Source organism: Anopheles cruzii, chromosome 3 (genome assembly GCF_943734635.1).
Source record: "Anopheles cruzii chromosome 3, idAnoCruzAS_RS32_06, whole genome shotgun sequence".
Taxonomy (NCBI): Eukaryota; Metazoa; Arthropoda; class Insecta; order Diptera; family Culicidae; genus Anopheles; species Anopheles cruzii.
The window spans coordinates 9220655-9244796 of NC_069145.1; the positions used below are offsets into that span (position 1 = coordinate 9220655).

General features: G+C 55.5%; 3 protein-coding genes across 3 annotated transcripts; 2 read left to right on the top strand and 1 right to left on the bottom strand.

Moving 5' to 3' along the window:
- The first annotated feature begins 577 nt into the window (after positions 1-577).
- On the top strand, positions 578-8716 carry LOC128272741 (muscle M-line assembly protein unc-89-like). Its single transcript, XM_053010609.1, has 8 exons — positions 578-2213; positions 2565-3317; positions 3405-4424; positions 4568-5329; positions 7160-7870; positions 7934-8106; positions 8190-8306; positions 8387-8716. Exons 1-7 carry the CDS (start codon positions 980-982, stop codon positions 8265-8267), a joined length of 4731 nt encoding a protein of 1576 aa, XP_052866569.1. The 5' UTR covers positions 578-979; the 3' UTR covers positions 8268-8306; positions 8387-8716.
- LOC128272743 (uncharacterized) lies at positions 5476-7128 on the top strand. The gene is made up of 2 exons (XM_053010612.1): positions 5476-6144; positions 6203-7128. The coding sequence occupies exons 1-2, from the start codon at positions 5583-5585 to the stop codon at positions 6799-6801; spliced, it is 1161 nt and encodes a 386-aa protein (XP_052866572.1). The 5' UTR covers positions 5476-5582; the 3' UTR covers positions 6802-7128.
- Positions 8717-8911: 195 nt separating the features above from the next.
- On the bottom strand, positions 8912-19682 carry LOC128272742 (scavenger receptor class B member 1). The gene is made up of 10 exons (XM_053010611.1): positions 19128-19682; positions 11955-12046; positions 11231-11394; positions 11013-11157; positions 10536-10736; positions 10233-10460; positions 10043-10160; positions 9772-9938; positions 9568-9693; positions 8912-9179 (listed from the first exon to the last, which is right to left on the bottom strand). The coding sequence occupies exons 1-10, from the start codon at positions 19378-19380 to the stop codon at positions 8970-8972; spliced, it is 1704 nt and encodes a 567-aa protein (XP_052866571.1). The 5' UTR covers positions 19381-19682; the 3' UTR covers positions 8912-8969.
- Positions 19683-24142: the final 4460 nt, after the last annotated feature.

Consider the following 24142-nt stretch of genomic DNA (forward strand, 5'->3'; position numbering starts at 1 on the left):
AGCCCGCCCAAAGCTCGCCCGAGCTAGACCTGGAGTGCGGATCAGTTCCTGCGTTGTTCGCTCCGCCGAACATTCCAACATCCCGATGGTAGAACCACAACCACGTGATACGATCGTTTGTCATTGAATCATTTTGTATGTTGACCCACTAAATATAGCGGGGAAGGGAGGCCGTTAGGTGTCAGTTAATCAGCGACGGGCCGGTCGGAACTATAAATATTTTACTGTAGACCATTGGACCATTGGGCCGGCGGGGGTGACTGTAATCTGTGTCACAGCCGCACGGCGTTGCGTGCGTGAGCACTGACACTCGATCGGACACTCGATCACGGGACGAGGGAAATCAATCGGATGCATTCGTCGATGCGCTCCGATCGGCTGTGACACGGTTAGAGAGGGTGTGTTGTGATCGGCCGAATAGGCGTACATTGCCCGACAGGCGATTCACAGCCTATTTCGGCCTATTAAGGCCCCCGGGGGTGCATCGGCCATCCGACGACGACGAATCGGACTGGTCCGGCCGGCCGGCCGGAAAGGGTGTGCCGAAAGTTGGACTTTGCGTGGTGCGCTCACTTGGCCGACAGCTTTCGCCCGTACAGCGTGTGCCGTGTCGAGCGAGGTGCCTATCGATCGATCGGGGCAGGTGATCCGCCGTCGTGGCCAGTGTTCGATTACCTAATATCTCTGTCTCTCTATCACCCTTCAAAAGATTCGTTTCCCCCCAGACGACGGGTGCTGCTGCAGGTGTTCCGGTTCCGGTGCGGTGTTCCGGGCGTTCGAACAGGAGCGTCACCCCCGCGGGAGAGGGTCACCTCGTGGGTTCTGGGATCCAGTGTGTGTGTGTGAGTGTTTGTAAGTGAAGTGGCCAAAGTGAGGGCTTTTGTGTGAGAAGCTGGTGGAAGCAGCGAAGAGCTCCAGCAGAAGGGTGCACCGTCCGTGAGTGTAGCCAGATTACTTACCGGGAGGGAGCGGCCACACGATGACGGGGAGACGGGAGCGTAGGTCGCGGTCCAAGAAGGGCATCTCGGAGGAACCAACACCACAGGTGGCGGTGACGCCGGCGGAGCCGGCGATGCTGGACCTGCTGAAGATTCCGGGCCGCGGCGACTCACCGCGCGACTTCCGCAGTCTGCACCGCGAAAAGTCCCCGTTCGAGATCGGCGAAAAGCCGGACGTGCAGGTCGCCTCGCAGAAGGCCATCATCGACAAGGCGCTCATTATGGACATCTCGGGCGGCGTGACGAACGTGGACGAGTATATCTCGCTGTTCTTCACCGACTCCTGCTCGCTGGATCCGGCCAGCTGTGGTGACATCTCGACCGTCCAGGTGGTGGTCGTCGAGGAGGAGGTCACCCCGCCCGAACCGCCGAAGCCGGCGGAGGAGCACGAGAAAACGGAAGCCCAGGCCGCGGCCGAACTGGCGCGCATCAAGGAGGAGGAAGAAGGTAAGTCCGCGGCGGAAGAGGCGGCGCCGCCGCCACCGGCAGAGCCGGAGCCAGTGCCAGAACCGGAGCCCGAGCCCGAGCCCGAGCCCGTCGTGGAGGAAGAGGAGGAGGAGGAGGAAGAGGAGGAGGAGCCCGAGCCCGAGCCGCCTCGGGAGCCGACGCCGCCGCCCCCGAAGGCGCCGTCACCCGAGCCGATAAAAAAGACGCCCGAGCCCGAGTATGACTCAGACGTAGAGCTGATCCCGGTGAAGGAGGAGTTCGATCCGTCGGTGTGGAAGAGCATCGACAGTCTCGAGCAGCAGCTGCAGCAGCAGGCAGAGGCGGAAGCGAAGCCAGCGAAGCCAGTCCCGCAGTCCAAAGAAGGCTCCCGGCGGCAGTCCGAGACGATCGAGATGACGGAACGGGAGCGCGACCTGGAGTGGCAGCGCCAGCGGCAGATGATGCGGCCGCCGCTGGTCATCTCGCACCTGAAGTCCCGGGCCGCGCCCAAGGGCTCGACGGTGAAGCTCACCTGCACCATCTCCGGGCCGGGCATCACGGTGCGCTGGCTCAAGAACGGCAACCCGATCGAGAAGAGCACCAAGCACACCTTCAAGGTTAGCGAGGGCCTGCTCGGGCTCGAGATCAAGGACGTGGACAGTGTCGACGCGGGCGAATACTGTTGCATGATCAAGAACAAGAACGGCGAAACGTCCACCAGCACCACGCTAACGGTGTACGAAAGTTTCGAAACCAAACCGACCCCACCGACGTTCATCTCCATCAAAGGTAACGACCCTTCCCCACCCCGTGTGCAGCTTGTGTTCTCTACCAGTGGTTCCAGGGCCTCCACCAGCTCAGAGGGATGGTGGTGGGACATACGCCTCGCGCGCCCGCTCGTTCGCTAGTCATGTGAAGAAAGGAAGTGCCTTTCGCCGAACCGCTTTGTGTCCGATTGTTACTGAGTTTCTGTGCCGTGAACGATCGCCATCGCGCCCCGAATCACTAGAGCCTGCTCTCTGTGTCCGTGTGTCCGTGTCTGTGTGTGTGTGATTGCGTGTGTCTATTGTTGGACGTCCGTTAGTCGCTTGGCGGTGAATTCTAATTCGATGTATTGTATTATCTTACTAATACATTAAGATGATGTTTCACTAGAGGACAAGCAGGTAGCTCCACCGGTACCGGCGGCTCCCGAACCGACCGCACCGGCAACGGAAGCGCCTGTCGATGCGCCACCAGCCGCCGCCGCCGCCGAGCCGGCGGTTGACGGTGTTGCAGCCGCTGCCGCCGCCGCACTGCCTCCTTCGGGTGCTCCAGAAAAAGCTCCTCCCCCCGAAGAACCCTCCCCGACTGCTGAGCCGCCCGAGCCACACGAACCTGACGCCGCAGAAGCCGCCGGAGAAGAGGCGGTAGATGGGGATGCGGTGGCCCCAGTGTCGGAAGCCGCTGGCCACGCCAAGCACCGGCGGTTGCTGCCGGAGAAGTCACCGTCGCCGCCACCGATCGGGGGTGACATGGCGCGCTACTACCACAAGAAGATCCTGCACCACCGGGACAAGCTGCAGTGGTCGGTGCACCTCACCAACCGGGCCATCGTGGCCGGCAATCGGCTGAAGCTGATGTGCGCCGCGACCGGCTTCGAGCCGACGCTGGAGTGGTTCAAGGATGGCCAACCGGTCGAGTACGATGACCACGTCGTGGACATGAACGATATGCATCGCGGAGCATACGGATGCCTGTGGGTCAACGACGTCACGGTGAAGGACGCGGGCGAGTACACGTGCCGGGCCAAGAACGAGATGGAAGAGATCGAGACCGTCTGCAAGCTGACGGTCGTCGAGCCGGTCACGGCCGTGCAAACGTTCCCGCCGATGTTCGTCCGCTCGGTCAAAGGTAAGTACCGCCGTTGTGCACTCTGTCGTCCTCGCGCGAACCTAACCACCTGTGGACCTGTTTGCTTCCTTTCCTTCCGCCCGATAGAAAACTTCGACCCGTACAGTAACATCCTGAGCGTGGAGTTTATGATCCGGGCCAACCCACCGCCAACGCTGACCTGGTACAAGGGCATCATCAAGCTGGGCGTCTACCCGGACAGCCACATGCGCATCTCGCAGCACTTTGACGAAACGGCCGAGCACACGATCGCGGCACTCGTGTTCTACGATCCGTCCTACACGGACACCGGCGAGTACACGTGCCTGGCGACGAACAGTGTGGGCGAGGCCACCTGCAAGCACCATCTGGACTTTTGCTCCAAGGAGCAGTACTTCGAGTGGCTCGCCAAGAAGCGGCCCGGGTGGTTCAAGGCCGAGTCGTACATAGCGGTCGACCCGGTGCCGACTTTCGACGGCGAAGATGATGAGGACGAGGATGAGGACGGGGAGGAGGAAGAGGAACAGGAAGGGGGGGAGCAGCAGCCCGAAGGCTCCGACGAGGGGCCACCGAGGGAGCCGAGAAAGAAGAAGAAGCGGGCCCCGAAACTGCCGGAACTGAAGGAACTCCCGGAGGAGGAGGGTGGCCAAGTGGCCCCGGTAGCGGCACCGGAACCGGCCCCGGCCGCGGCGCCGGAGCCAGCAGCCCCGGCGGAACCGGATGAACCACGGGTGACGTACCAGCGGCGCAAGTCACGCACCCAGGTGGCGCTGGAGGAGTTTGAGAAGCGCAAAAAGTTTGACTTTGTGTCGCACATGTCCAACGTGCGCGTCGAGCTCGGCAAGACGCTGCGTCTGATCGCGTACGTCAAGTGCCCGGAGGAGGTCAGCTCGTACTGGAAGCGCGACGGCCGGGCGCTGGGCAATGGGTTGCGGCTCACGCACACCACCATGCGCTGCGGCACGTGCGTGGTGGAGATCGAGAAGTGCAAGTACCGGGACGCGGGCACCTACACGTGCGTGGCCAAGTGCGAGTCGTACGGCGAAATCGAGCAGTCCTGCACGGTGACGGTGGTGGAGAAGGCGGAGATCAAGGGCGAGGCGCCGGTCTTTACGCGCCCGATGCTAGGTATGACGCGGGCTAGGACCCGGAAGAGGACGGCACTGGAGCGCGGAGATCGGAGACCGGAAGAGGCTCCCCCCGGAGAGCCGGAGAGAGAGCAAGAGCGAGCCGCCTCATGGATTGACGTGCGGGTTTCTTTTACATTGCAGAAAAGTACGATCCGATACAGGACGAGCTAACGCTCGAGTGTTGCGTGCGCGGCGATCCCGACCCGGAGACGGTGTGGATCGTGCAGGGTGTGTTCATGCGCCACAACACCGGCGGCCGGCTGTACTTCCGCAAGCACGAGGACGGCCGGCAGCAGCTGAAGATCTTCCAGCCGTCGAAGGAGGACAGCGGCCGGTACGTGTGCCGGGCGAAGAACAGCGTCGACAAGACGGACATGGTGTACTACCTGAACTACAAGAACAGCGACGAGGACGTGCTGAAGGTGTTCGAGGACGAGCTGCACCGGAAGACGGAGAAGCCGATCCTGAGCCGGCACCTGCGGGCGCGCGACTGCGACTACGCGCCCGAGGACGAGGCGCTGATCAAGTGGTCGGAGACGCGCAGCCAGCACGACAAGGAGTACGAGTACCGGTACAAGCTGCACTTTGTCACGCAGCTGCAGGACAAAACCGTGCCGGAGGGCTCGAACCTCAAGTTCACGTGTTACGTCGACGGCAAGTTCCCGCTGTTCATGTGGTACAAGGACGACATGCCGATCGTGCAGGGGCGCAAGTACCGCCAGAAGACGCGCCGCGACGGCAAGGTGACGCTCGAGATCGTGAACGTCACGACGGAGGACGCCGGCACGTACAAGATCGAGGCGCGCAACTACGCCGGCTGCATCGAGTCGAAGTCGGTGGTTAGTGTTTACAAAAATCCGTACACCAAATTCGTGCCCCCCATCTTTGCCAGCAACATCCTAGGTAATGAGAAGGGGGACGGTGGCAACGGATCATCAAGCGACGGTGGCGGTGGCAGCGGCGGCGGCCACTGCCTCCGCGCCGCGACTTACTTTCTTTTCTTCCCCCAATTTTATTTACTCACCCCCGAGTACACTAATCCAAGCTGATTGTCAATCTGTCAAAACTGTCACTACGGGTCGGAACGTCGGAACACGCCGAAGATAACCAGTAAATAGTGCAAAAACCTTCTGCTCTGTTAATACGCGCCGGTCGCATGTGCATGTGTGTGTCGGTTGTAATTTGTTTCCATTGTTCACCTGCAGACCACCGAGCGTCGAGCGCAAACCGCCAGGTGGCTCATTACACAGACAAAACATACCTTCACCAGCTACGATCGTCCAGCTCAAGCCTCGGTTACGATCGTGTCAAAGTTAGAGACTCGTACGGTAGCCGCCCGGTGGCGACGGATTACAGTTGGCGGCAGTCCAGCAGTAGTGAGGCACGGTCGGTGGGTCGTCGATCCGCTGGTGGCCACCCCCATGTTCCGCCATACCGGCCGGCCGGGCGTGACGTGACGGCGGCACTCGAGGCCTCGAGGCAACGGCGCGGCTACTACCATGACCTGATGAAGGCAAAAAGCGTCAGCGAGTATCGGCAGATGATGCGCGATCGGGTGCAGCAGGAGCTGCGCCAGTCACCGACCGTTCCGGAAGCACCGAGTCAGGGCTTGTCGACGACGACGGGACGGGACTGGGCGCGCCGCCGGCCCAGTCCGACGGTGGGCGAGCATCGGGAAGAGTACGGCAGTGGTGCATCGCAGACCCGGATCGTGCAAGGTGAGTGCTAGAAGGGGGTTTGTTGTGAAGAATGTTGTCTAACGGTCACTTTCATCAGGTTCCATGATCGAGTGCACCTCGACGCGGGAAGACTCGAGGACGGTGCGTGACGTGACGAGACACAGCGGCGTTACCCGGTTGGCATCGCCACGGCCCGGTACCACGGATGGACCGCCGCCGGCCACCGAGTCACTCGCCGCCGCCACCGCCGAAGCGGCCGGTGGCAAGCGGTCCCAAACCTTCCCGTACCACTACCGCATGGACACGTTCTCGACGCCGCAGCGGTACGACAGTTTGGGCTCGCTGCAGATGTACCAGCCGATCGTGCAGACGGTGCTGCGCGATCGGATGGTGAAGCGGGGCTCCAACCTGCTGCTGGTGTGCTCGTTCTGGGGCGTCAACTGTGCGGTCGAGTGGGTGCACAACTTCGTGAAGATCGGCAACAGTGCCAAGTACCGGGTGTCGCGCCACCAGGGCATGAGCCTGCTGGAGATCTACGACATCACGCACCACGAGGCCGGCATGTACAAGTGCGTGGTGCGGAACGACTGCGGCGAGGACGTCACCAACTGCTGCATCCTCGTGCTCGACCACATCCGGCTGTCGTCGACGAAGCACACGCGCCCGGAGCGCCGCTCGCTGGCGAGGCGCTTCTAGGCACGGGGGGCCACTGTATTGTTCACTCATTCGTGCATCATTCATTTAGTCGGAAGCTCATCCTCGATCCCCGTCGGCTGCCGTGCCGCGTTACGGGTCTCCATTTAGTTCGTACACGGGGTGTTTCGATGTTTTGCGATGTTATTCGATGTTATGTGCGAAACGCGAACCCTGTTGCTTGTTTTACTACCCTTTTTAGTCTATTTGTTGCGTGTTTCCGTGTTTCTGTGTGTGTGTGTGTTATACATGACTGCGAACTGCGGGCTGCGGCGGCGGACCTGAGTCGGTGGGGCTGGGCCACTGTGTCCTGTGTGGCCATGTTCGCTAATGGGGGGGCCCGGTGCGAACTCCGTTCTAGAAACCTACTCGCTCCACTCGGACGAGATCGTGCTGGAGTGCCGGGTGCGTGGTACGCCGCGCCCGAACATTGCCTGGATCAAGGATGGGGAGTACATTATCCCGGGCGACAAGTACGAGCAGTACGACCACGCCGACGGTACCTGCAAGCTGATCATCACGGCACCGGGCGAAGAGGATTCGGGCACGTACACGTGCGAGGCCGAGAGCGGTGGCTGCAGCGACGCCATCAGCCACAACGTGCAGTTCGTTAGCAAGGAGAAGGTGCAGATGGAGCGCACGCACAGCGTGTACCACCGGAACCCGAATCTGCCGCACTTCTTCCAGGGCCTGGCCGACTACTCGATCCCGTCCGGCGGCAACATCTGCCTGGTGGTCGAGGTGCAGGGTAACTGCGAGGTGGCGTGGTTCCGCGACCGCTACCCGGTCACCGGGAAGCCACCGAAGACGCGCACCTACCACGACGGTACCGGCCTCTTTGCGCTCTGCATCACCGCGGCCACGATGGACGCATCCGGGCGCTACACGTGCCGCGCCACGAACGCGTTCGGCAAGGCCGAGTCGTCCTCCAACGTGGACATCATCAACCCGAACGCGATCAAGGGCGCGAAGCCGCCGATCTTCATGTCCCGCCCGCAGCCGGAAATCAAGATCAGACAGGGCGACTCGCTCTCGATGGCGTTCAAGATCATCGGGGATCCGAAACCGAAGAGTAAGTATCGGTACCACCTTCACGGGTTGATTAGAATCACACCATGCATGTCTCTCTCCGCAGTCCAATGGATGAAGGGTACCAAAGATTTGACCAACTTGGCGCGAACGATCAAGGAAGTGCACGCCGACTACATTCGATTCTCGATCAAAGAGGCAGTGGTAGCGGACGCGGGCCCGTACTTTATCGTCGCCCGGAACCGATACGGCATCGATCGTTCGTTCACCACCGTGTCGGTACGTGTGCGGCTGGGTGGTCGGCGAACCCAATCCCAATTCTCCCCTGATCTCTAACTCTCTCCCTCTCTGTTTCGCTGCAGGTCAAGCCACCGAGAGGCTACAAGAAACACTTGGAAGACGATATCGAGCGGGGCGGACCCGATAAGGGAAGAAAATAAACGCTCAAACCGTACATCGCTGGAACTCTACCTTTCGAGGTACGTTTCCGAAGCCACAGGACGCCGCTTCCCCGTTCGCTGGTTCTAATCCATGTCCCGGATCTAATCCTCACTTGCAGTTTCATCGGATTGTTACTTTGTATTTTGGCGATGCGTTGCTTCCGCACCCTGGCAGAAGCAACCCTTTTGTAGAGTTTAGGCGCAGCTAAGTTATCATTATATCATCGTGATCGTCGTGACCAGCTGGGGCAGCGGCAGCACTTCTCAACACCCTACTTTTCATCTTTTCGTTTTAACTACTAAAGTCGATGACGCGTGGATGATTCTAACGCTAGAAGTGCGAGGATACGTAACTGGTTTTTTATAGGACTTTATTACTCCCCCCCGGACTTAGTAAGTGAGAGGTTTTCGAGTTTATATAAATAAAACGATTTGACAAAAGAACCAAGAACCCGCGGCGTGCGGTCTCTTTGTCGGCTGCTTCATGTGGTCTTATGTGGTAGGTTTCTTTTATTAACATCGTATTGCTTACATGCGAACAAGGGAAACTTAAACGATAGACTCCCCTCTAAGTCTCTCCGACAAGCGTTTTGGCCGTTGCTGGGGTGCGTGTGTGCAGACTTTCGGCGTGAGTGTGTGTGTGTGTGTGTGTGTGTGTGTGTGTGCGTTTGGGCGAGCGAAGTGCGCCTTCGGTCGATGTGGCTACCATAAGCTTTCGCGCAGCTCGTTCGAAATGCGATAGGCCGACGAGTAGGCCGAGGACAGTGTCAGCGACACCTTCGTGATGGCCACCAGCAGCAGGATGCCGCCGAATGCGAGCAAACCATGCTTCACCACCAGATCGCCGACGGGCAGGATTTTGAGGTAGAATATGAACCGCGATAGCAGCGTTTTCGGCAGTCCTGGCATCGTCTGGCGTTAAACAGGGAAGAGAGAGCAAAGTGAGAGAAGATTAAATTTGGCCGGACGACGCACTGGCTGGCTGTGGTCGAGCCTGTTGACGGAATGTTGCATGTTGGTGTCGACCCATCGACGGATGGGGGATGATCGTGATGGATTGATGGTAATGGAAGTCACCGGCAGTAAAAGCTTGCTTTGCTACCGGTGTCTTCCCACAATGTTCCCGTCGTGATGGCTCGAGTGGTTTTGAGGGTATTGAGTATTGTGCGCGGATTATGTTGGTGGCAATGAAATGGAAAACGAGATCGCAACGATGGTTAAGTATGCAAGTGGTCCCTTATGGGAGAGATGTAACGTTCGTGCCGTGTCCACCCGTTCTACTCTCTCGCAGGAAACTTACAATTTCGAACCACAGCGCGGGTACGACGAGATTGGAGAACCTCTCACAGTGCGTGATGCCGCTCAGATCATCGAGCACCATGTTGATCTGGAACTTCACGGACAGCTGCAGCGGGAGCCCCGAAACCTAGAACGGAACGCACAACGGACCCGTTAGCTTAGCTTGCGCTCGCCGGCCGCGCTCAATTGAGCGGGGGGAACCTACGGGATTGATCATGAAGTGGCTCTGATGGGCCACCGGGTCTGGCCGGGAACCGTTCACGTGGGCCAGCACCTTCGGGTCGGCATCGAGAAAGTGTGGGTAGCTGAGTGCGATCGGAAACCCGTAATAGCAGCTCGTTACATCGATCAGCCCGCGCGGTAAGCAGTGGCCTGCAGCAGGTGCCGGTGAGAACCAAAAAACGAATTCCGTTAAGACACAGTTCACAACAACCAAACGGCACTGCCAAAAGCCGAGCCGAGCCGAGTAAGGTTACCTTTCCGACAGTAGCACTTGTTGCGCGGATCGTACTCGCCATTATCCAGAGCGTTTCTCTCGAACACAAATCTGGTCGCCTTCAGGCCGTCCACCTCGTAGTCCGTTCCATTCTGGATCTGCGAAGGACAGCGGTTTTACTGTTTACCATCGCTCGCTCGCTTACTTGCTAGAGCTAGAGGGAAACTTACCAGTCGCTGCGGCCGGCACATGCTCTTCCGGAAGAACAGCAGCTGGTCGGTGGGTTCAATGAAGCTCTTGAATTTGGTGCCGTCGGACGCGTTTCTTATGTTGCTGCAGTGCTTGCCATCCCACTGGGCTAGATCGGGCGACCCCAGGTAAGTGTCGTACAACCCGGACATGCCGGCCGACGATTCACCGGTGTAGAACGTCTCAAAGTCGTCGTCGAAGTCGTACATCTGCAGAGGACGATAACAAGTGTCACAACAGTCTGCAGCCACGGACCACTTACCGGATAACCGGAGCCCACTTACCCGATCGATAAGGCCGACTTTGTCGAACGATATCCAGTGGGGCAGGAACGTGTTGCCCAGGGTGGTCAGGGTCGTTGGGTAGCCGTACATGAACTCTCGTGCTGTCTGCCGCTCCAGGGGCTGAACTTCCGTTTGCCTTACCAGCATATTGATCGGCCACCGGAGAAAGTACGGCTTTTTGGAAGCTACGTGGGCTATGCTCTGGATTGTTTTTTTTGGGAATATATAAAAAACGCTGGTTATTGTGAGACGAAGTGCTCCGCTCTCTATTTCAGACATTGAATGAAAGGATAATTCACCAGACTCATTGCGTTAAGAAGGGCGCCCAAATGTAGGCAAACTGCGTCGCATTACTTTTGATCAATTTTCATTTTCCATTACCAAAAGCGCCTGAAGGTATGCAACGGAAGCACCTTATTCGAACCTTTCACATTGTTTGAATTTCTGTATTGAGTTTCTATTGAGCTAAATCCTTACCAGCAGCGCAATATTTGGCATCATAAACACGTCGTCCTCTCTCAGGTTGCCGGAAAGACTCTTCTGGAAGATTAACGGGTGGTGCGGTTTGGTCGATACCGTTCCATTATCGTTAAACACCAACTCATCGTGTGACATCAGTTCCCTTTAGTAAAAAAAAGTATTCGAATGGTCAGCAATCGAATGGCGAGTCTTCCCCTGTGCTCTCTCACACTCACCGGTACACGTACGGGCCCACTTCTTCTATCTGCATCTTCTCAGCGCGCCCCGCAAGGAAGTCTTCCGCGTTCGTCACGTTGAACAGGTAAATCTTGATGTACAAATCGACCGGCGGGGTTCGCCATAGGTTGAATATTTCCGATCCCTCCTGGAACTTTAGTTTCTGCAAATAGTGCACCGTAGCAGCGCGAAGAGGATAAAAAGTTGCGTTACAAGGAAGACACGGCTCGAACGGTGGGCTCGTTTAAACAAAACAGAAAGAAAATGTCAATGCACGGATCATGCACTTCCCGGTGCACTGCTCGGTGCCCATTCTAGGATCGTCCTTTCTCGGAAGTGCTTTCATGCATCCCGTCGTAGTATTTATAGCACACTCACCGCGGCAACAACCAGCGAAACTTGTTTTTGCCGTTGTGAAACCCAGTTGTGTTGACAAGCGATGTGACAAGATCCTGCGGCTCACACGTTCAAGGTTATCTCGAAAGCGGTTTTCGGCCCGCGCAGAGGAGGTTGTTTGCGCAAAACGTGTTGTACGCGTAAACGCGCGCGCTTTGAATACCTGAGCAGAGGGCTTGGACCAGATACCAGCTGAGCCGGACCATTGGCGCCGACTTTGCAGCGCCCGAAATATTTTTGGGGATCGTCTTCAGTTACGCCAAAGGTATTCAAAAATTTGGCCATTTTACACGGCGAGGAAAGATTCGTACACTGGTTCACACTTACCCATTTGAATATTAGCAGATAGGGATCGAGAATGTGTAGTACTGTGCCGCAGATGATGAACATAAAGCCGGCGGCCATCAGCATGAACGTTCCTGTGGTGGAAGAGAATGTTTGTTGGAAATTAGCTATCGATTGGGGATTTTTTTTTACTAAATTCGTAGAATCCTCGTAGCATGAGTCAAATTATGCGATGTAAAAACGATTGCTCATATTGCGCGCGTAATTTGCGTCACATGCTAGCGCTTATTAGAACATCGTGCACGATTAGAGAAAAGGCAATAAAACACGTGCACTTCCGGGCAAATTATCCCCCACACGGACGGGACATTAATCATTATCCTCGCGCCCACTTATCGCTGCCCGGCCACAGAAGCACGTGTGGTGCCAGCACTTTTTCCCTTTATCTCAACGTCATCGCTGTTCCGCGTTTGGTCAAATCTGCCGGGTAAATCCCTCCCGGATGAAGAAGCACACACGTTGCGCGGACACCGGACACTCATCGCGGTCGGTACCGTTGTCTTTGCACCGCCTGGCTCTCGCTGATTAGCCGACCCCGGTCCCCGGTGCAGGCAATTCCTGGCAATTGGCGATTACACCGGGCATCTCAGCCTCAGGGGTAGAAAATAATTGTCAGTGGCAAAGGTTGCCCCATTAACCGGCACTTGAAATTGAATATTACGGGCTTCGACAGTCGACACGCGGCCCCATTACGGGCACCCGGAGCGGCTCAAAGATCAAACGTGTGCGATCTGTTGGAACCAGTTTTTTGCGGAACGAAACAAAACGCACATTCCAGCACCAGAAGAGTCTTGGCGTCTGTCATAAACAAATTATCGGGTAACGGGCAGACGTTCATTGAAAAATCGCCCTCGAGACGCCCATTCACGTTTTGACGCGAAACAGGGTTCTGATTAGATTTTCTTTTCCGTCCAGCGCGAAACGACCAGGCTCGGAGCTGCATCGGTTGCCGGCCGTTGTACCGGACCGTGTTAACCACATAGCATTAGCGAGTACCGCTCAATTAAGCCACCGATGGAAATAAATTAAACCATCCGCCGGAGGCACTATAATGCCGCTGCACCTCAACAACAACCAGGGCCCGGGTCGTGTCGTGCCGGGCTGGGGCGGGCCGGGGCGGCCGAAGCCCAACCGAACCCCGGATAGAAAAGGATAAGGTTCACACAGCAATTAAATAGCGATTGGTTACGCTGTCAACTTCCCATTAATGCACCACACTTGCGGGCGAAACGGTGAAAACGATGCTGATGGTGAAGTCAGGTCCGATCAGTCAGTGCCGGCCAATGAAGAATCCGACATGTTCAAGCGTATCATCGCGCCATTAGAAGAGTTCCGCTCGGTTGGGCTTCGCCCCATCACCGCTAATGCGTGGGCACGCACCAAACCGTGTGTGGTGTGTTTTCCATTGCTCGCGTAGCCACCGCTGGCAAAAATTATGTATGTTTTCCATTGGAAAACAAAACGCCACGGTATGCGCGACCAGGCCGCACGCTATGCCGGCGTGAGGAAGCCGCGCTCCTCGAAATCGAGCCCGACCCTGGCCACGTCTCGGTGGCCCTAGACTCGGCGGCGTTCAATCGCACTCATTTGCGTACGTCGACGAAAAGTTCAAGGCTCCACGAGCCAACCGAGGGTAGCAATTTTGCTCTGCCGAACGATCAGTGTGTCCCATTTCTGGCGGGTCGCGGGTCTGAAATCGATTGACCGAAGGAAATGCTATGCTAAATGTCATGCCCTCGCCAAGCTGCGGGTTTTATGTGGTTTTTGATAGGTCCACACGCGCTTTTGTCCGCGCACTGCTTTCGGACTGCCACACCTCTGTTCGAGCATCAATCATCGAGCGCGTCCAGCGCGACAAAGTGCCCACCGCCGGCAGGACCGGCTTGACAAGTGGACACGTGAGCTACCTCAGAGTACGCCGCCCGGTACAGGATTCATGGAGTAATTACACGGAGTTATGATTTACACGAAGCCCATTTGCATCCGAACGACATTCGTCGTAACGGTTAGACGTTGTTTTGTTCGTTGTTCCTCCAATCGATCACCACCCCGGGGGCCGAATCCGCCCGCTGGGCGATCGGTCGATCGAAATGCAAATCCGTTCCTGTGCACGCGAGGCGCATGGTGCGCATCCAACTGATTTCATGCTCACACTAATGGGCCAGCTTCTTGTATGCACATATTTTGAGGTGACGACTTATTTACCAATGAAACAATTAAATACCGATCATGGAAACAAGTCGTACCGATTGAGCGTCACATAACTCTAAATTGATGATACTCCTTTATAGCGCAGACGATGGTTTGATTATCGAACGATCTCCAAAAATGTTCAAAACATTTGAATGAAACAGGACGTCTAGTGTCGCACTAGGGAAGCGCTTTACTGAAGGAACCTTATTGAGAAGCTAGACAGTGTAGTACTTTGGAAATTGGCAATAGAATTTCATAGAATTCATAGAGTTGTGGATTTATAGTTTGTTCAGTTCTTCAACAACATTTATTGTCCTTTCTTTCTTAACAATTCAAAGCCCAAGTCAAAGTGCGGTCAACAGATCAGAGGATGCGTGGATAAAAAATACGGTCACTAACCATCAAACATCGAACACTCACAACGGGTAATCGAAGAAGCCATTGATTTGACAGTTCAAGGTTCAAACAGTTCCGAACGCCGTGTGAAAAGTCAGAAAGATTTTCCTTTCGACTCCCGGCTCTATTATCCTAGGTTTTGCCTTAAATTGCTCAGAGTGTCCTATTAGCCTGCGGTCTGGTCTGCGGTGTACAGAGTGACACCGTTTATCGTGCGGCATTGAGCGTAAAGAGCGTAATGGACCGCACTGTCTAAACCTAACTGATACCGTTCGCCACGTTACGCCACATTAGGTCCACTGTTCGGCGCGACCCACTGTACTGTACGCAGCCGCCTCTCGAAAGATACTTCAAACGCCCTGCCCAAGGTCGAGGATCGGTCGAGGATCAGCACCACGTCGTCCACGCGTCTACTCGGTACAAACGCTGGTCCGGCCAAACGGCTCGTGGCCGACCGGAGACCAGAGCACCGAGTTCCGCGGCGTTCGCTATCGGTGGCAGTCATGTGGAAATCATAATTGAAAGTGCGCACCTTCAAGCGTTTGGTGTGGTGGCTTTGTTTGCTGTTAGCCCTGTTAGGGTATGGCGGGTCGGTTTTTTTCCTTTACCAGGCAAGCTTCCGTTAGTTTTGCATTTCAGAAGAAGTGCCCGTTTTTTTTGGGTAGTTGGCCGCCAAGGCACTCGCAGTACTGGCGGTGGCGGTGAAGAAGGTTGAGAGCAGCCTGCGGGCGAGAAGCATTTCACGCTTTATCGATTATCGAACAGCTACCGGAGCGATCCGGGGGCGCTGATGGAGCCAATTGCAGTGGCGCATAATGGATGGGCCGACGGAATGGGCACACCTCCTCGCGTGGTCCTCAGGTCCTGATGATGCCATCGAGATATCGAAGAAGGTCGCAATGCGCGCGCGCACGCGCAACTTCAATTAGCGTGGCCCGCTGCACGGCGGCGTTGACGGAGAGTTTCTGACCATGAAAACGCACCACAATCGTTGCGACGCACAACAAAGAAACCGGCCCCGCGGCCGCCGTTGCCAACAGGTACTCCTTGACCCTGGGGCCGCACAGGACATTGGGCGGGCGGCCGGTTTGCGTGCAATGTCATGCACAATGACAAACTCACGCGGGCGAGTGCACCAGGTGGAGTGCGCCAGGTGTGACCGGTTCGTGTCGGCCAGGGATGCTTAGTCGTACGTCATACCGAGAGGCCTCATTAGGCCTCATCCTGGAGCGCAATTAGCATTATGCATTTGCGCGACGCGATGCGATGACCAACGGACGTCATCTGGAAGCTTCCCCATCGCGGGCGTCAATCGCGTAATCCCAGCCGACCATTTAATTCATTCCGATTCCCGACCCCAAACGCTCGACTCATTTATGTCCCTTACATAACAAGTGTGTGGCAGGTATTACCCATACCCATAGTGCACTATTGTTCACAAGCGAGATACGTGGCCACCCGACGCCTTGTCAACCCTTCTCTGACTCGCCATTAGCCGGCAATTAAAGTGGAGAACTTTCTCGGCTCAACTCACAGTGGCCCTAGGCCCTAGTTAGGGTGAAACATGACTGGCACTACGAGCGGCGGTTAAACGCTTCGCGTAACCGCGTCTCGAGGCGGGAGTCAGAGATCGGGTTACAGGATACGCTAATAGTACGATATTACGCCCCTTTCAATCAGGTGCCGGTCTTCCAAATGATCCGATCTGAACTTTACCCTCAGGTTTTGCGTAACCCATTGTTGGGCAGTGATCGATCACGGGTGAGTTTCCCTGGATCCTTCTGTGGCTCCTTGAACCATCAATCCCCGGTGTGGGCCTTTCACTGCGCGGGCCATAAGTCACCCCGCTGCGTGGGCCGCTTCGATCGTGCCTCGATCACCTTCGATGAAAATACAGTTGTTGTGCGCGATTGATGGCGCAACGCACCACACGGCGTGTCCATCAAACGGGCTAACAGGCCGTTTGGCCAACCGTACCCGCTGGTCTCGTGTAGTTTCTGGCATAAATCTATAGCCCGTTCTACTCCACAGATTTATCGGCCACGCTTGAGAGCCGTATCCTGGCTGGACGTGCGAAAACGTGCCGGCACCCAACGTGTTCTCCACCGTCGTCCGCTCACCGTGGCGTGGGGCAGCGATAATAATAGTGTCCCCGCTTGTGTGCGCGCGACACCCAGTTTTTCGAACGGACCACCGCTGGGCCGCGATCATGCATATAATTCAATATTCTTACGACGATCACGGGCGGCAGTAGTAGCCGCGGCAGCCCCACAATTAAACGGTATACGAACCCCCCGACTCGAAGGGGCAGCGAATGGCGCGGCGCGGAAGAATGTGTCGAGAGAGCGTCGTCTGAAAGATGCAGCGCGGCGTAAAGCGCGTGTTTGCGTGCGACGACGACGAATGCGGAAACGCGACGGCGATGGTACGGCCTCCGTCGGCCGCGGCTGACCACTTCCGAACCCGTCTCGGAGTCGGCCAGGGTGTGTGTGTGTCTCTACATCCTCCAATGCACTTTTCTACACACAATGCAGTGCACAGTGGGAAGCAGTGCACCGGATCGCGGGCTCACTTTCAGCTCACAGGCTGTCTGTCTTGGTGGGTCATCGCACTATGCCGAAAGATCTGGGATGTCTTTTGGGCTGTCAGGTTGTTGGACATGTTTCACAGAAGTTGGTTCACTCAGGGGTTCGAACAGACATTTAGGACGTAAAGTTCTTTGTTGGCTGACCAGCAAGCAGCTAGTAAGATTGTGCGCCCGATGGGCCGTACAAAGACTGTCTGTGACGGGTCACTAGTACTCGTTCCACTGTGATCTTTAGTAAGTTATCAGGCTGTTCAACAAGTTTTAAGCGTGGTGGTGTGAACCTTGTTCTTCGCCTCCGAAACGAGTTCGTGTCCAGACATCGGCCAAGAAGGCGTTAGCATCAGTTTTGTGGGATGCATAAGAAATTTTGTTTGTGGATCACTTAAAAACTGCTAAACCATTCATTCCGATTATTGTTGTAGCCTTTTAGGCCAGTTGCAGGGGAAAATTGTAGAGAATTGTAGGATCATCCACCGTATTCACCAGATTTGGCTCTTAGCGACTTCAATCTGTTTCCAGACCTTACGAAAATCATCCGTGGAAAGTGATTTTCATGCTGTGAGGTCATATCAGCTGTGGAAGCGTATTGTGCAGCCCTTCCAGATTCTCATTTCAGGGCTGGAGTTCATAAATTGTAGCCTCGTTGGAACGTTGGTTCAAAGAGACTAAAAGGAATAATAAAGTGTACTTCAAACCATAAAATTGTGTTTTTCTTGAACAACTTTTTGAACAACCCAGTATAAAGCAAATTGATGCTTCAGCCTTATAACTGCATATTAGATGAATAACTAATAAGATGAATGTTAAAGGTACTTAGATCATCTTTTATGATACTCTTGAGCTTCAAGTTGCTTGAGTAGGTAAATATAGAGCGTCTTCCTGCTCAAGTTGTTTGAACGAATTTGAACGAAACTTATCGTAGAACCGTCACTAGAATTTCCCGAAAGCTTGCTGTTCGATACCTGACACATCAGCCGACGGCCGCCGACCGATTTTCGAGATTCTTTTGGTTGAACCACGAACTGCCGGCTGTTGTCTGCCTCTCAGAACAGTCAGTCTTCGATTTTTGACCAACCCTCCCGTCCGGAAGACGCACCGTGCAGTAGGCGACGGCGAAAAGTAGGAAAAACGGTTGCGCTTGAGTTGCTCACTTAACCACGATTCTCATTCCCTCGATTCTAGTCCCCAGCATCTACTACTAATCTGCATGCTGCAGAGGTGCCACTCCACGGCGCACCGAACCGAACAACAACAACATTCTAGCGTCGTCTAGCGTCGCAGCATCTGCGTACGGCAACGTGGCTCGGTGGCCGCTACCAGAACCGAGAACCGAGCGCGCGTGACGTGACGTGGTGGGCTCCCTTCCACGTGGAAAAGGCAAACAAATTTGGAGAAACACCTCTCCCCCCCCCCACCGAAGGGGGAAGAGCTACTCGATAACGGTGGCGCGATGGCGGCCAAGGGGCCGGAGCGGATCGCGATGGGCTTACACTTGTTGCCCTTCGAAGCATGATGCTGATTGCAACATAAAACCTCTTCGCTTCGCACCACACACACTCTCTGGAAGTGGAAGTGCACCAAGACCGCACCGTGGTGGCCCCCTCCCTCCACCCCACACCCCGTCGTGGCAGCCAGCCAAACCACTTCCAACCAGCGTTCGTTCTCTCGCTCGCTCGGTCGGTCCGGTTGCCGGTTCGCTCACTTTCGCTTTCTGCGACGGTTCGATCGATATCCCTTTCGCTCGGTATCGAGAACGGGTGCTGTCCGCCCCTATCTCCCCGCCCCCGGCCCGCTCATCTCGGATGGCCGGCAAGGCCACACGGACCCACGGCGGCGGTCCTAGCCCCGATCCCAAACCGGGCCGCATTCTCCGTGCGCGGAGTGGCGCAATTCCGCGATCCTCGGCCGGCCGCGGCTTGCACCAACATCCGCCCGGTGGCCAGTTCCCGGTGGTTGGAATTCGGTGGACGGTTACTTACGATTCGGGTAGCGCGTGTGTCGTCCATGTTTCGGTTGGTGGAAGAAGTAGTCGAGCAGGGACAGCTCGGACCGGAGCCGCCTCCGGAACGGGCCAAGGCTTTCGGAGCGCCGACGCTGCGGGGTGCAGCCACCACCACCTCCGCCGGAGGACGACGAGCTGCCACACTCGATGCCTGCATTACCGCAGCCCGACGAGGCCCCGCCGAAGATCGACTGGTACTGGCCGCCGAAGATGCTCGCAAAGTCGCGCATTTTTGGGCGCCCTTGCTTGTGTTGGTGTGGAACTTGAATCGCAAATTAAATGTCTGTGGTACACTTGAACTTGGACGTGGGCGTTGGAACCGGACCACAATCCTATAATCGCACTCACTTAAACGCTCTCTTCTCTCTTTCTCTGCTCTCTCTTTCACTCTCTGTTTTGGGGGTTACAAGGTGACGCATCGGCTTCGGCCGGACTATAAATTATCCTTTTTTTATTCCCCCGTCACGTGCCCGCTCCTGAGGGCGAACCACTTGGCCCCGTGCAACGACAAACAGCGCCCTCTGGAACTCTGGTGCAAACTCTGCGGGGACACTCCACGAGAGAAAAGCGAGCGCATTGCCGTACGCTCGGCCCCGGACTGGAAAGGACTTCTCGAGCAGCGAACTCCGCGATGCGTGTGTGGCGTGTCGCGATGTCGGCGTGCGGTAGTAGACTGCTCCGTCCGCTGGGTGCGCGTTTCTTTGTAGCCGGAGCACACCGTGAGCGCAGCGCACGTAGTAGCCGAAGTTAAGTAACTGCCTCGCTGCTGCCACCTGCCGCCACCTGCTGCGGAACTTGCTGGAAGGTGGCTCGGGCCTCAGAACGCGCCACGGCGAGAAAGAGAAAAGGATACGTGCGAGCGGTGCGAAGCAGAGAATCAGGTCCGGTGCCCGCGCACACGCTTAGTAGCTCCGGTAACCCCGCGCGCGCGCACCCCGCATTGCGCAAAACCTGTATTGATACCGCACACTCTGCCGCTGCTGCGTCTGTTGTTGGCCACCCTCCGACCCCGCAGCAGCATCAAGCAGTCCAGTCGGGGGTCGGCAGCGGTATGCTTCGGAGATGACACTGCGCAGCCGGACGGGCGGCGGACTTGGGTCGATTTCCTGGGCCTGCGCAAGTCGCACGCACCGTGAAACCGGAGACCCAGAAGAACAAGAAGTGGAGCACCAGAGCTTCTGGTCAGCTCTCGCAATAGGTCGGCGTGGCTCGGCCCGGCTTCGGCGAAACCCGCCAGGAAGGAAGGAACCCGGACAGGAAGGTCCTCCGGTGGGTGTAATTACGAGACATTAATAGTCCAGCCCCTGCCCAGGGTTAAGTGTGCGCGGACCGGTGCGCGATCGGACAATTAGGCTGGGGTCGAGGACAGTTCCGGGGCCCACCGTACCGAGCCGGCCGCGGTTGCATCCTCCTCCGTCGGTCGGTGTTTTGCTCGAGATATTCGCCAAGATGGCGGCCGCCCTGCTGCTGCTGCTCGCTGCTGCGGTTGGGGGCAATAACCGCACTTGAGTCCGAACGTCCAGTCCATTGCCAAGTCCGCTAGAGGTGCGCCTTCGGTCACCAAGAATCTGAGACACTGCGCGTGAGCGAGCGAGCGCACGGAGCATTATGTGGGTTAGTCGTTCTTGCGGTACCTCGATCGATCGCGATCGATACGTCGGCGACAGTTAGAATCGTTAGCCCTCGTTAGCGCTCCATCACTGAGCGAACCCAGCTCAATGCCAGCACGGCCTACTACAGATCTTCGGCCGATGCGTCTCGTGACATTGATTCGATTCTTCTCGCATCATCATCGTCACCAAAACGGGATCTTCGGAGTAAAGCGTCACCTACATTAGACCCCGCTCTCGGTAGTGGCATCCTGTAAGTGTGTCTTTGTTACGAAGCCAGTCGCCAGTCGATCGAAGCCACGATCGTGAGTTGAACGGACGGAAAAGTTCTACGCAGAACCTCGGTGATTTTGCGGGGAAAGCCCAGCGAGACCATGTGCAATGCGTAATCGGAAACCGGGCACCGGGCCCGGAAACGGCCGGGTCTTGTTTACGCCGGCGCCACCAGCAGTTCCAGGAGACCCACACACTCACCCGGCGATCCGGTGAGTACTTTTCCATCGGCCCGCGGTCGCGGCGTCTACTATTCTCTCCGCTGTCTGGGCCGGATGAGTAACGGCGATCGGCGATAAGTGGATCATTGCGCGTCGCTAAAAATAGGAACGCGATTAATTACAGAGTACTTGGAACTGTAATACAGTCGGTGTGTCACGTGAGGAAGAATTCCGAACCTCCGGTGGCCACCAAAGATTCCTCGTTGGGCCTTTCCTTACCGACCATGTTGACTGTTAATCAATTCTTGTAATAAAAAGTGGCAATGAAACCGATGTCTTTCCGAACCCACCAGGAACATAAACAGTGTCCGCGCCGGGTCAATAAAAATCGAATTAAATTCACGCACTCCAGCGTCACCCGGGTATGTAAAATAGTGGCACAGACTAATGGCCCTATGGCTTCGGAAAGTAACGGACAACGGAGGCGCCCTTGGACGGGGCCGACGCTTACGGTTTCCTCAGTGCGTCTCAGTGCATCGCTAGCTCGAAGCTCAAGCTCTCTGCCTGTCACACGTCGCGATGCACCGTTGCAGTCGCGGCCTACAAAGCTCCACTTCATCCGGTAGACTTACGTATCTTCCGTCGTCATTCCCGCTACGTTCCCTCCGATAAGCGGGCGCGTTAAGCTCCGAGTAAAGCACAAAGCACCGATCGAAAGCTCGAGCGACCCGATGCCGAGTTGATGTTATTTCTTTCACTCGCCGACGCCGCGACACTTCAGTGTCCCGCTTTGCGACTTCACGATCAAGCTGACCGAAAGCTCTCGATCGGCCGGGCCGGAAGCTTTGCGCGGCTTACGTTGCTCGCGGGTTAGGGTTTGAATTTTGGAATGTTGATTTAATTGATTTCGATGCCTGATTGACTCACCAACGAACTCACTCTGAGCTCAGCGCAACATCAGAGTTGTGTTTTGTAGTCACATTTTTATCTACCACCGCGTGGGACAATAAACAGCGTATTCTTCTTTATATCAGTTTGACGGATTTTCAACGTATTTGTCCAAAATACCCTTTGTCGGATTTCGGGTTCTACTTTGGATCTTTGTAACCTCTTTTTTATAGTAACTAATGGGAAGTAATCGCTAGAGAAGGCTAGAATAATGTTGCTAGACATAACAGTCTAAAGTTCAATCTATCAATCTTCATACTCTGTTTGCGATAATCTTCCTCCGGTTGATAGCTAAGATACGATAATCTATAAAAATAACACTTTTTTAAAATTTTCTTTATTCCTCTAAATCTATGTCGTTTCCTTTGAAATGATCTCTACTCTATGCGTTACACTTATGACTACATTTGTTCCAATTTTGGAAACAATCCGAAAAGTTTTTTGAAGGGAAAACCTCAAATACATTCTTCGTTTCGATTCTTATCTCAACTATCGGCACTAAATGGTGTCCCAGGAGCAGTCTCTTGAGTTTAGCGAATAGCCAAAAGTAACATGGTGCTAAGTGAGGCGAACCACGAAATGATCACGAAAATGAGATGCAAAAATATCATGAGAAAGATCACATCATGAGAGCCAAGTCTCTCCACAAGTCTGGTCTTTTTTGGTTCATAGCAAAGCATGCCTAACACTCAAATAGTATTCTTTGTTGACAGTTTGGCCGGATGGAAAGAATTCATGATGCACCAATCCACGATAATCAGTGACAAATGGTCCTTGTTAATTTTGGTAACAGTAGTACAGAAAAATGTAGAAAAAAGCGATTTCTGATGACGTAGAATTTGACTACAAAAACGAATAATCTGTTATGTGTGCGAACAATCAATTTGGTTAGTTAAAATCAAACAAGGTCACATCTCTAATCTAATAATCTCTTTGGACGTCGGACTTTGGCTTCTAATCTCTTTGGACGTCTTCTGGCGTGTTGATCACGCTCGAAACCAAGAGTACGGACTTTTCGTTCCCCATTCTGGTTCTTCAAGTGCGAGGTTTTGGTCCAAATCGCTGGCCATCTATATTATGTAATCCAACATCATAGTCCGTTCCCTTCTGTGACTCTCTCCCACTAACTCTAGGGTTGGGTTTTTGTTTAAAAGCTGCGTTGAGGCTACGCGTCCTCAGAACACGCATTACATCAGACCGTGCCACGCGGTTCACTACTTTTTGACACGGGCGTATCCATTTTATGGTACCGTTTTTCTACCACATTTCGTTTCCTCAGAGGGTCACCCGACGGTTGCATCCCGCCAGACGGCCGCACCGTGCCGGGTGTGTGTACAAAAAGTTTAACACATGGTTACACGCATGCGGCCGCGGGGATGTGTTAATTCGAGCTTCTCGATTCACCACCCCGATTAGGCAATGTTTAACGGTAATCGGAACGCTCAATTGGTACGTTACCCGGTTCCCGATTGGGAAGGGGGAGATTCCGGCCCCGTCTCCGTCGGGCATTCTGGACGGTCGTTGTCGTCGTCGGGTTATTAGAAAGTTCCTGGCTCGAGCTAAACGCTACGCAAGGGCTCGGTCCGATTTTTCTCCGTCATAAAATTCCGAATTAAAACAAACCCGCACCGCCCCGCCCAGCTCCGGTCGGTCCGGTCCGGTCCGGCACCCCCCTCCAATGCGTGGCCTCCAAACCGGGTTTCGTGCCGGATTCTAGCGGCGAGCGAGAAACAAACTTGTCGCCATTAGGTCATTCTTTCGAACCGGTTCCCGGAAAAGTAAGCCCCGTCCCCGTGAATGAATCAACGATCGGTGATGATCACCGCCACGCAGGCCCCCGGGCCCGCGGCAAATATTCGAAATGGTGCCTGTGATTTGCATTTTGCGCTCCGTTCCGTTCCGGCCACCAGAGGAGCCTCCCCGAGGAGCAGGTATTTCGGACACTCGTCGGGGTGGTAGGTATTTCAGACCCGCACGGTGAAAACGGTCCCACGTGACGA